The 12,368-nt window shown below is 45.1% G+C and overlaps 1 protein-coding gene across 1 annotated transcript; it reads left to right on the forward strand.

Moving 5' to 3' along the window:
• The first annotated feature begins 564 nt into the window (after positions 1-564).
• LOC136578502 (myelin P2 protein-like) lies at positions 565-11,972 on the forward strand. The gene is made up of 4 exons (XM_066578619.1): positions 565-769; positions 6,116-6,288; positions 10,005-10,106; positions 11,760-11,972. The coding sequence occupies exons 1-4, from the start codon at positions 691-693 to the stop codon at positions 11,808-11,810; spliced, it is 405 nt and encodes a 134-aa protein (XP_066434716.1). The 5' UTR covers positions 565-690; the 3' UTR covers positions 11,811-11,972.
• The last annotated feature ends 396 nt before the right edge of the window (positions 11,973-12,368 follow it).

Raw genomic sequence — 12,368 nt, forward strand, 5'->3', positions numbered from 1 at the left:
CCCCCCCCCCCCCCATTCCCTTTCCTTGAAACTTTTCCAACCACCTTGATTTTCAGCAATTCCGTTATTCTTGAGAGCGGACTCCTGCACTGACTCCAGCCGCCTAATAGAAAAGGTGGCTCTATGGGCCTCTCTCTATGGGCCCCATAGCAGTCGCACGGTCTGCCTCCATGCTATATACGCCTTTGTGATTGTCATATGTTGGTTTATGGCTCTGTCTATACACATTATTTCATATGGCCAACTCCAGGCTTCTGTTTTGTATTAATGCTGAATATCCTGATATGAACTGGTTGGTAACAAAATGTACTGTAAGTTCAGGGCGCTGCATTTAACTCCAAGCTTAAGAGCAGTTTGATCAGTGAAAGTGAAGAATAGAATAATTGAGGGACCTTGTCAGGGCAGACGGAGCCTGGGTGTGGATCAGAGCGTATGATGGCAAATTACTACACTAACAAGTTCCTTCTTGTTTGAACAGTCAAGAAGGGAAGTTGTGGAGTAAATCAGAACTCAAGTGCTGAATCAGCTCTAGAGGACGTTGGAAGTTAGCACACAGCTGAATTACTTGGAGTGACATCACACAGCTCAGCCCCTTGTACGGTATATAAAGGTTTACGGGCGCCTCGCTGCTACTCACTTCTGCTGCTAACAACTTCTCTGCTGGTAATTGTTCTGCGACTCACAGCTGTCATGTGTGAAGAACTGATGGGATCATGGAAACTCGTGGATTTCAGCAGCGATGACTTCTGCAAGTACATGGAGGCAGTTGGTAAGTGGATGTGATGCATATGGTTGTGCAGAGATTTGTAACTTTGCTTATAGAATATTCGGCTGAGTGGGGCACATTTATGGGTATGTTCACACGTGGCAGATCCAAATTTCTTGGATTCTTCCATACATCTGAATGAGATTTGTTAACATCCTCCATATGCTGTAGAAACATCCTCTAACAATTCCATCCCAGTGCATTATTCCATTCCAATACTGTACAAGGTGTGTGACAATTATTTGCCGAGGCGTATTAGTATGCACCACTTTTGTAAAAGTAACTTTAAGTGGTCCTACATATTAATATGTAAGTGTGCCCCTGCAGACCCCATATAGAAGCAGTTCTAAAGTATTCAGAGGGCTCATAGCACACTCAGGAATTTGAAACTTTTATGATGCTAGGGAATTGCATAAGTAGTCATTTATTAATGGCTTCTCAGAATTGCTTTTTATCTATCGGGAAAAAAAATGGGTGGGAGACGGAAATTTCGAGTCTTTCTATTGTTGCTCTGAAGAATACATGTGTCAGAGTTCTTTCAATGCAAGGAAATCAATGGCCAATACTCTGTGCCTATCAGCATCTTCTGGCAGTATGTCACCACCGTGCAGGGAATTAGTAACCTTGCATAACTGTGATCAGATTTCTCTGCTGGCAATGGGAGCGATTCTGATAATGATGCATATTGTACTCAAAGTGTGGTTAAGGCCATTTCTAAAAGACCTAATAGATTCCTGATTTTCTGTATACATAGCTGAGGCTGCAGTCACACTTCAGTTAGAGCTGTCAGTCAGAATTCCATCTCTCTGTTCCGTTTTTGGAGCAGAGAATTAAAATGGAAATAATCATTAAGCGGACCTCCTATAAAGTGCCTTCTAGTTGGTACCTTACTCCAAGGAGGCTCACCAGAATCTCTCCCTCCTACTCAAACTCCTGCTTTCACAACTGTGGGGACTCTGTGACCTTGGCACATATTCTGTGGTTTGCCCGATTGCCCAAGCGCACTGGAAAAGAGTTGGGAGACTCTTAAACTCTAGACTTGGTGTCAGGGTTCAGCTCTCACAGGTCTGCACTTTAAAGGCAGATATAATAGACTTACCTAAAAAGCACCGACAGGTATTACCACATGTACTATCTGCAGTGGATCATTGTAGTCACTTGGAAGACCTCATCGATTCCGCTTCCATAGTGGAGATTAAGGAGATTCAATGCTTTGAAAAGCTAACCAGTTTTATCGGAAATAATCTGGCAGGTTTGAGGCCATGTGGTTGGAGTGGAATGCGAAATGATCTAATTCTGTAACTATATAATGGGGGACCTTTCACACAGACTGGAGTTAGGATGCAGGACGCACCCAAATCTGCAGCTGCGGAATTCCATGCCAAAATCCGCAGGTCTAATTGTGGATTTTGATGTAGAATTGCAGGCAGGTTTTAAGCCATTTTCAATTCCGCATTAAAATCCGCCAAATTGTGGTGTTGAATTTACCGCGGATTGTGGTGCATCGTGCCTCCTAATTCCGGCTCACGTGTAAGGTTCCTCAATGTAAAGTTGTTTTTTATTATAAATACTATTTGTGACGCTATTCCAAATGGTTCTTTGTTTTACAAAAAAAATTGGTGTTTTTTTTTTTTTTTCTTTCAGTGTAACCTGACTTTCTAGTTGGATGTGACCTTTCAATCCCCCTACTCCCCCCAGTCCCCCATTGTCATACTCTGTTGTAACATTTTAATTAAAGATGAGCGAACTTACTCGTTTCGAGTAATTACTCGATCGAGCACTGCGATTTTCGAGTACTTCCGTACTTGGGTGAAAAGATTCGGGGGGCGCCAGGGGGCGGGGGGAGGCGTGGCGGCGTGCGGGGTAGCAGCGGGGAACAGGGGGGAGCCCTCTTTCTCTCCCACTCCCCGCTGCAACCCCCCACTCACCCACGGCGCCCCCCGAATCTTTTCGCCCGAGTACGGAAGTACTCGAAAACCGCGGCGCTCGGGCGAAAAAGGGGCGTGGCCGAGTACGCTCGCTCATCTCTAATTTTAAACATTAAAACAACTCTGCATAGTCAATGGCTCCCAGGTTGTGGGACTTATCTGCATAAAGAATCTAAATAACATAGCAACATAGTATGTTAGGCTGAAAAAAGACACGCATATATATTTATACAGAGGTGTGCAAGAAAAGTGCATCACATGCTCCATTCGGTGTTTGATACTTAAATAGTACTGTTCATCAGTTACATTACATACTGTAGTTTAAGTTTTTTAATTGTTTACTGATAAAAAAAAGTGTCAACGTTTTGTTTTTCTGTTATTTACAAGACTTCATGGAGGGCCAAACACCAAATATGTGCAGGGCCAAACACCAAATGTGACGCAATTTTTTTGCACACCTCTGTCTATATTAGTAGACTTTTCAACCATAAGTAGCTACATTTGCAATTAAAAAGTTTCAGCTCAGGACCTTCAAAAAGGATTCAGATTTAACGACTGAAGATCATCCAGGATTTGCATGTAGACAACTGGAAGTCTTTATCTACTGTTAATGGCTATAATGAAAGCTCAGTTTTCTAAAGCTGCATTCACACTTCAGTTAGGGCTGATAGCTATAATTCCATATATACAGTGTGTATATATATATATATATATATATATATATATATATATATATATATATATATATATATATCCATTATTCATGTACAATGTGTAGTGATAAGGGCTTTGGTGACCTTGACTTTGAAATGTGCTAAGTTACTAAACACTGCAGGGCATTGTTGGTCTAATGTTGGTCCTGAAATTTTGCCAGCAGGGCAAACACCAACTGAAAATTCAAAGGTGGAGCGCAACTTTTTTCTTTTGTACAGGATACATGTTGGGTGCTCAGCTGCTGAGAGGACGGCCTGTTCTGCACCCTTGGCTAATTCAGGATATTTAGGGACCTTTCACACTGGATGGAATTACGCCGCAGCACGCAGCCAAATCCATAGCTGTGGAATTCCACACCAAAATCTGCAGATCTAAGGCTGGGTTCACACTTGACTGAAATCCCGAGGAATCACTGCATGGAAATACCGCAAGATTTTCGCGGGAGAAATGCAGCTTCAAAACCTGCAGCCTTTCGTCACGAATTTTGGAGCGGCTTCGCCACCTGCATTCCGCTACGGCCATCTCTCCCCATAGAGAGGAGATAGGCCGCCACAGAAACAGGGTAAGAATTGACATGCCGCGTCTTTGAATTCCGCGCGGCATGTCATTTTTATTGAGGCTTGGCTGCAGTGTGTGGATGAGATTTTTGTAAATATCATCCACCTTGCTGGCTAATCTAAGGCATTAAAGCCGCAGGCGGAATGTCCGTGCAGGAAGTCAGCACGGACATTCCGAGGCAATTACGCCCCGTGTGAACCCAGCCTTTTTTGCGAATTTTGATGCAGAATTACAGGCAGGTTTTAAGCCATTTTCAAAACTGCAAAAAAATCTGCAGATGGCTGGTAGATTATGGGGCAGAAATATACGGCGGCCTGCAGTGTGTCCCACTTCATCCCACGTGAAAGGTCCCTTCATCTAGGAAATCTGGCAATTTAAAGTGGCACAACCTCATCTTCTCTCTGTCGTCCACAAATGACAACGGTAGATGTGTTAAGTTTATCACTAGAGATGAGCGAGTATACTCACTAAAGGTAATTGCTCGGGCGAGCATTGCCTTTAGCGAGTACCTGCCCGCTCGAGACTGAAGGTTCGGGTGGCGGCGCGGGGGAGCGGTGAGTAGTGGCAGTCAGCAGGGGGGAGCAGGGGGGGGGAGAGAGGGAGAGAGATCTCCCCTCTGTTCCGCCCGCTCTCCCCCGCAGCTCCCTGCCAGCCGCCGGCACCCGAACCTTCAGTCTCGAGCGGGCAGGTACTCGCTAAGGGCAATGCTCGCTCGAGCAATTGCCCTTAGCGAGTATACTCGCTCATCTCTATTTATCACTAACACATGAGATGTTACACTCATTATGAAGGGGCAATAACTCACATGACAGCTTGGTAGCGCCCCCACCTGTATAAGTTGTGAGGTATTATTTTGAACGCTAACCATTGTGCTTATGGCAAGGCAATGTGAATTATTTGAACAGGGCATGATAGTGGGTGCCACATGGATGGGGCATTCCTTTTCCAAAGCTGTGCGGGTATTTAACATTCATGAGTCATGAGAATTGTTTTAGGTCGATGGTAGGGATCATGTGTGGCGCAGACCCCCATGAAGCCGTGGACCCCAGTTTTCAACAAGGCACCGTAAAGGCTGATAATGGTTCCATACTGGTGTGGGGTGTGTTCTCATGGCATTGGTTGGGTCCACTTGTCAACCTAAACACATCATTGACTGGTGCCTACTACTTTTCACTGCTTGGGGATCATTTGCAGCCCTTCATGGACTTTATGTACCTCCACAATGATGGGATATTGCAGCAGGATAATGCATGTGCCATCAGGCCCAATTGGGCCAGAACTTGTTCAAGGAGCATTCTGGAGAGTTCCTACGAATGGTGTGGCTTGCACGTTGCCCAACATGAGCCCAATTGAGCATTCATAGGAGGTGGTGGAGAAATACATTCACACCCAAGATCCTGCACCTACAAATACCATGTTACTGTGGGTGGCAGTAGCTTGCCTTCTTGTCTTTCATAAAAAGACCTGTTGAAGTATCTTAGTGTCCTATATAGGGACTATATTAACTGATAATGGTTCTTACACAAATTTCCACTTCCCTTCTTTCTTGGATACTGGTTTTGGCTTAAACCCCAAATACCAAAACTGCAGTAAGTGAAGAAAGCTTTACAGTTGTGGCAATGTAACTAAACCATGTTCTGGCCCCCGAGATCCATTACTTTATAGAAACCAACATACCCTGTTGGTGATAGTACAGGTAACACTTGCATTTTATCTTTCTTGCTGGACTGCACCTGCACTTGAAATAATAGCATGTCCAGGTGTAGTCCGACAAATAGTAGTATGCATTAACCACCACAGCTAATGCTAATGTACCGGGACCCGAAGTTATCCAGTGCACACACGTTACATAAATCTTATCATTCTAACCCTTTATTGGCTCTCTGGATTTTAGTTTCAGTGCCCCCCACTCTTACTATTTTGGTTTTCCTACTTTTATATAACTGACTTCTCCATGCCCTATTGGCTTATGCATAATCTGCATAGTGTGCACATGGATATTCCATTTAGTTTTTATGCTGTTCCATGTTTGAGACTTCTTTCTGCAGTTAGTACACTTGCCCATATACAGAGTAGCTGCAGTTTGCTGTGGTGTAAATACGTTTTCCAGTGTCCTATAAGACTTCTTTATGTTAATCTCTTCCCGCAGGGGTGTCTTTTCTTGTCCGCAAAGCTGCGAGTCACTTGAAGCCTGATGTGGCGATCAGCAAAAATGGTAACGAGTGGCATATAAAGACTACAAGCACCTTTAAGAACTCAGATTTATGCTTTGAGTTGGAAAAGGAATTTGAAGAAACCACTGCAGATGGCAGGAAGGTCATGGTGAGAACTGGGGGATATATCATTCATATCTACGCTGTCGCCAGTCTAAGTGGAATGTGAGGGTGAATTTCAATGCTACTTGTGTTTGTGGGGTTTTTTCTTGCCTTTCTGTGTTGTCACTAAAGTATAGTAATTAGAGATGAGCGAACGTACTCGTTTCCAGTAATTACTCGATCGAGCACCGCAATTTTCGAGTACTTCAGTACTCGGGTGAAAAGATTCGGGGGGCGCCAGGGGGCGGGGGGAGGCGTGGCGGCGCGGGGGGTAGCAGCAGGGAACAGGGGGGACCCCCCTCTCTCTCCCACTCCCCCCCACTCCCCGCTGCAACCCACCACTCAGCCATGGCGCCCCCCCGAATCTTTTCACCCGAGTACGGAAGTACTCGAAAATCGCAATGCTCGGGCGAAAAAGGGGCGTGGCTAGTAGGCTCGCTCATCTCTAATGAGCGAGTATACTTGCTAAGGCACATTACTCGAGCTAGTAGTGCCTTAGCCGAGTATCTCCCCGCTCGTCTCTAAAGATTTGGGGGGCGGCGGGAGGTGGGGAGCGGCGGGGGAGAGTGGGGAGGAACGGAGGGGAGATCTCTCCCTCCCTCTCTCCCCGCCGCAACTCACCTGTCACCCGCGCCGGCCCCAAATCCTTAGAGACGAGCGGGGAGATACTCGGCTAAGGCACTACTCGCTCGAGTGATGTGCCTTAGCGAGTATACTCGCTCATCTCTAATAGTAATGCCTGAAAAAGAGCAACATTTTCTCTGTCAGCACATCGCTGCCTTAGGTCCATACTGTTCTAACTCCACTTTTGGATGATTTTTGGTTAAATAGACGTCTGTGTTCCAACTCCCATTGTTTGTTTGCATCTTGCCAAAAATGTCCATACACAAAGGCCATACAGATAGTCTATGCCCTTTTTTCATCTACATGATGTTTCTACAAGAAGGTTCAGAATTCCAGCAGGTCAGCTTTGCAAAATGAATAAAACCTCGACGTTGAGTGATAGAAATCGTTGCAAAGCTAAACAATAACACCCAAAGTCGATAAGCTAAAAGTGACAGACAATAAGAAACTCTACAAACACTTTTCCAGCTAGCCCAGGGCATGCTGGGGGATCTTCTGAACTGATTGCAGTAAGGGTGGCTTCACATTTGTGGTGGGGATTCTGTTTTCTTGCTCAGTTTGGAACCGAACAGCGCTAAATATACCCCATTGACTATAATGAGGTCCGTTCGGTTTCCACTAAGCTTCCTGACTGTTAACCAGAAGAAAAAGAACTGCATGCAGCGCTTTTTCTTCCGGTATTTTGAGCTGGATCGTCGACGAAACCTGGAGGCTCCGGCGCAGATGTGAAGCTACCCTCAGGGCTCATGTCCACGGCTGGTTTGGATTCCGACTGTGAAATCTCGCAGTGAAATCAGACCTGGTGCCGGCCAAAGACCCTATACTCACCTATCCGGATGCGCGCCGAGTGTCACGCCGCAGGGCGCAGTGCAGGGCATGACGCTGCTGCTGCGCTGGTGATGACTCAAATCCGCCGCGATTTCAAAATTGACAATTTGCAATCACCGCGGATCGGACAGCTTTCATTGAAATGGAAGCCGTCCATGTGATTTTCTGCACAAAATAGAACATGCTGCAGTTCTTCCCAATGAACGGAAAATCGCAGTTGATTTCCGCTCGTGGGCAGGGGAGAATCTTTTAACATGGCATGCTATGGATTGCGGAATTTGCAGCAGGCTCCTGGCTGCGAATTCTGCAGTGATAACCCTTCCGTGGGCACTGGGTCTTTGATTGCATTACTTTGCATTATTTGTAGAGATGAGCGAGCATACTCGCTAAGGGCAATTACTAGATCGAGCATTGCCCTTAGCGAGTACCTGCCCACTCGGGAGCAAAGATTTGGCTGCCGGCGGCTGGCGGATAGCAGCGGGGGGGAGAGTGGGGAGGAACGGAGGGGAGATCTCTCTCTCCCTCTCTCCCCCCCCACTCCTCCCTGCTCATGGCCACAACTCACCTGTCCCCCGCGCCGGCACCCGAACCTTTTCTTCCGAGCGGGCAGGTACTCGCTAAGGACAATGCTCGATCGAGTAATTGTCCTTAGAAAGTATGCTCGCTCATCTCTAGTTATTTGTAATACCTGTGATACAGTGTATAACTTGCGTATAAACTACGCCTTTGTATGCAAATGTTATCATATTCAGATTTAGGTCTTTCAGAACTGAAGGGAATGTCCTTTCCAAAGTTATCATATCTAAGCTAATTGCAGGAGTTGGAACACGTCTTGTTCTGTAACACTTCATGCAGTTAGTAACTTCAAGAGAACTTCTATGTGAACATTGGCAAGAACTCTTAACACTGTAAGCCAAGGGAATTGTAAAGTGGCATTGAAAAATGGTTTTTGTCAAGGAAGAGGTGTTTACTTTAAAGTTTGAGATGAAGCAGATATGTTAGACTGGACAAGCATTCAAACATTCAAACTGCCGCCATTGGAAAATCCGCATTTCTAACGTGGAATTTGACACAGATTTGCAAAAGGCTAAATTCTACATGTGTATTTCTGCAGTGGAATATTCTGGCACATGTGAAAGTACCCTTGGGCCGGATTTGCGTACATTTTTGCAAATGCAGTGAATAGAACCCATTGATTTCAATGGGTTCGTTCACATGCACATATCTTGCGTGTGCAAATTCAGCCGCGCAAAAAACATGCAGAATGCTCCATTTTCTTGCGCACTTGCGTAAAAGAAAGCACACATATTGAAATCATTACACTAATTGGCCATTTTAACGCAAAAAGTACAGTAAAATATGCTGATGCGCGGGAAGATAAACAACGCCCATTCTGCAAAAATGCAGCGCAAATGTGAGCACACTTGTGTGCATCTGGGCCTCAGAGCGTATTCACGCAGGCATTTTTGCACATGTAATACACAGGAACCCATTGACTCCTTCACACTCCATTTTTTTGCTCACGCATTTCTCTTGCGCACAAAAAAAAAAAATGAGGACCTGCAGCTAGTGATGAGCGAGCACCCAATCCTGAGAACGGGGGTCCAATTGGTTCCCAAATGAATAGAGCGGAGGACACGCAGGGGCGCTGCAGCTTCATTCAATTCATCGACGGTCCTTGAAATTGCAGAGTAACTGAATTTGGCAATTTGCACACTATCATTTGAAATGAATGAGCAGCCTCCGCTGCCTCCATTTCATTCATTTTTGGGATCGACCAGACTTCTGTTCCTTTTGGGATCCATGGGCTTGGACCCCCACAGTCAGCTAGTTATCATCTATCCTGTGGATAGGGAATAACTTCTGTAAACAGGAATCCCCCTTTAACTTGACCAAAACTGTACAAAATCTGCCTTATCTGTGATTCCTACTGCAAAAACGTGAATAATTGACATCTGGATGTCCCTATTGTTTGACATTTTTGTCAGTATCAGACTGTGTAGGGAGTCGCCCTTTTGACAAAGGGAATGGTGACACCCAGTTGTCAATTTATATATTTCCAGTAGAAATAACAGAGCAATGGAATAATGCAAACTCCTAAGGAAAGATGCTCCAGCTTTGTCCTGTCAAGAACTCTAACTCATCAGGACATCGACTTCCTCCCTTTCACCTCTTTCCAGGATTTCTCAAATACAGTCTACTTTATATAAACTGGCATGACAACTGGAAAAATGTTTGAATGGTTTCTTTTTTTCCCTTTGTATATTGCAGACCATAGTGACTCTTGAAAATGGGGTATTAATACAGAAGCAAACATGGGATGGCCAAGAATCTACAATTACTAGAGAAGTAAAGGATGGCCGCATGATAACAGTGAGTACAGGATAATATATATATATTCTGGTCATTACCACCTCCTACCTTTCTGAACGAGCACTGATTATATTTCAGTCCAACACAAATAACTTACATTCCCGGACTCGGTGGGTCGGCTATTTTGGGACCATAAGCTTAGCCTATAGGGCTCAAAGTAGTTGACGGAGTCTCTTTAAGTGAGCATAGAGGGGCTGTCAAAGAATATAGAAATGAGGACACTCTAGTCCATGGGTTATGTCTGACACGGTGGCCAAGCTCTGCCTGTCTTTAGTGAATAAAAGTGGTGTGGTCTCTGAAGAAGGGGGAAGCAAACTTGGTGTCAGTTATGACCCCACTGGGGCTCACAATTTTTGAATTCACCTATTAACATGTTTTTGAAGTGTGGAGAGGAAGCCTGAGTACCCAGAGGAAATCCACAGAAACACGGGGAGACCGTACCAGCCCCATGCCAATATTGTCCTTGGTCAGATTTAAACCTTGGACCCCAGTGGGTTGCTACCCCAATGCAGGCGGGTTGTTAACAACTCTATAGAGCATTTTGATTATTTAAAGGGGGGTGGGGAGAGGGAGTTTCTAAGAGCTCCTGTCCATGGGCGTTTTTGCATTGCGTTCCCCGCAGCGATAATCCATTCGCGAGGAACACAATGCATGCTTTCCATAGCGTTGTTATGGAAAGTGCAGCTCCCCCGTCCACGAGCAGAGAATCATAGCGATTCTCCGCTCGCGGCCCGCAAATCACAGCATGCTGCAAATTGCTGCAGTTCTTCGCGGTGAGCCTATCTGTCAGATGAGCTCACCGCGGAGATCCGTCTGCGGCACCTACTCCCGGGCAGCGGCTCCAGCGGCGGAAATTCATCGCTGGATATCACAACGCCCGTGGACAGGCAGCCTAACTTCACCAGTGTAACCCTCCTACAACTTTCTATGGTCTATCAGAAGATTCTTTTGCTTGGATCCCCTTCTTAGACCGCCTGCATACATAGCAAATTGGCTGCAGAGTTTGCACCAGCAAGGTAGTTGTAATTTTAAAAATGTCTACCCGCTGCAGAAATTGGTCTACTGTATGGTTTATGAGTTCTGTAGCACGTTAACTCCTAGCAGATTTTCATTGCAGACTTCAAACTTTGCAATGTGTAGAGTAAAATCTCCCTTACATCTCACTTATTTGCATATTACCCAGAGGAGCATGAATGGCCGTATAAGTCTCCTCACACACTTCAGGTGCTCTCTCTAAGGAGAAAAGAGAGCGTTCCTGACCTAGCGTTAAATACGCATGTAGAGTTACAGTGGGACAATCAGGTTGTGTGCAGGTACCCTAATGCAGTGTTCCCCAACTCCAGTCCTCAGGGACCGCCAACAGGTCATGTTTTCAGGATTTCCTCAGTGTTGCACAGGTGATGTAATTATTGCCAGTGCCTCAGACATTGCCACAGGTGTTCTTAGCATAGGGTATCCTGAAAACATGACCTGTTGGTGGTCCCTGAGGACTGGAGTTGGGGACCCCTGCCCTAATGGTTCAAGCCCTGATTGACAAGAGGACATTTTATAACAACTGCTTCCATACACTTGGCTCCTTGTACTAATGTATAGTAGTCGACTCTTAATGTCCTTATATGAAACCTTCCTAATAATGTTGTGTTTGGTCCCTAGACTTGCATTTTCAAAGATGTCAAGTGTGTACGGACCTACGACAGAAAATGAGATGCTCTGTCAAGTGTGAAGGAAGACTTGATTCCATGAAAATATAAGCTCAGTTCAATGAGCATTCCGCCTGTTCTCAGCCACTTGCTGGGCATCAAAAGCTTATTTGCGATACATCATGGTCATCTCCTATGTATACACATTAAAGTTTTTATTCTTCAAGTTTCTTGTAGTGTGTTTTTAAGAAGCATAATTGCTGGCTACGAAGATGTTAAACCTTTATCTTCAAAGATCAAACTACCACATTGGGGGTTTACAAGGAAAGATAAACCCTGGCAATGTTAAAGAGACACTCCGGTGAAATTGTTTTACACACATGATGTAGCTAGCCAATAGTATAGTATATGTCAGATGGTATTATTTTGGTTAGTTATTTCTTTCTTTTTGAAACTCCTGGAGTCCTTCTCCTCACATGGTCATGTGATTCCATTCTGACCAGCTCAGATTTACTTGGGTGAATGTGATCTCAAACTAGTCAGTTTCTCAGTCAGCATAACTCCTGTGTGATCTTACATTGACCCTAATATAGAAGATCTTTAGCAGGGGACACAAACTCCT

The sequence above is a fragment of the Eleutherodactylus coqui genome, chromosome 9, assembly GCF_035609145.1.
Source record: "Eleutherodactylus coqui strain aEleCoq1 chromosome 9, aEleCoq1.hap1, whole genome shotgun sequence".
Classification (NCBI taxonomy): domain Eukaryota; kingdom Metazoa; phylum Chordata; class Amphibia; order Anura; family Eleutherodactylidae; genus Eleutherodactylus; species Eleutherodactylus coqui.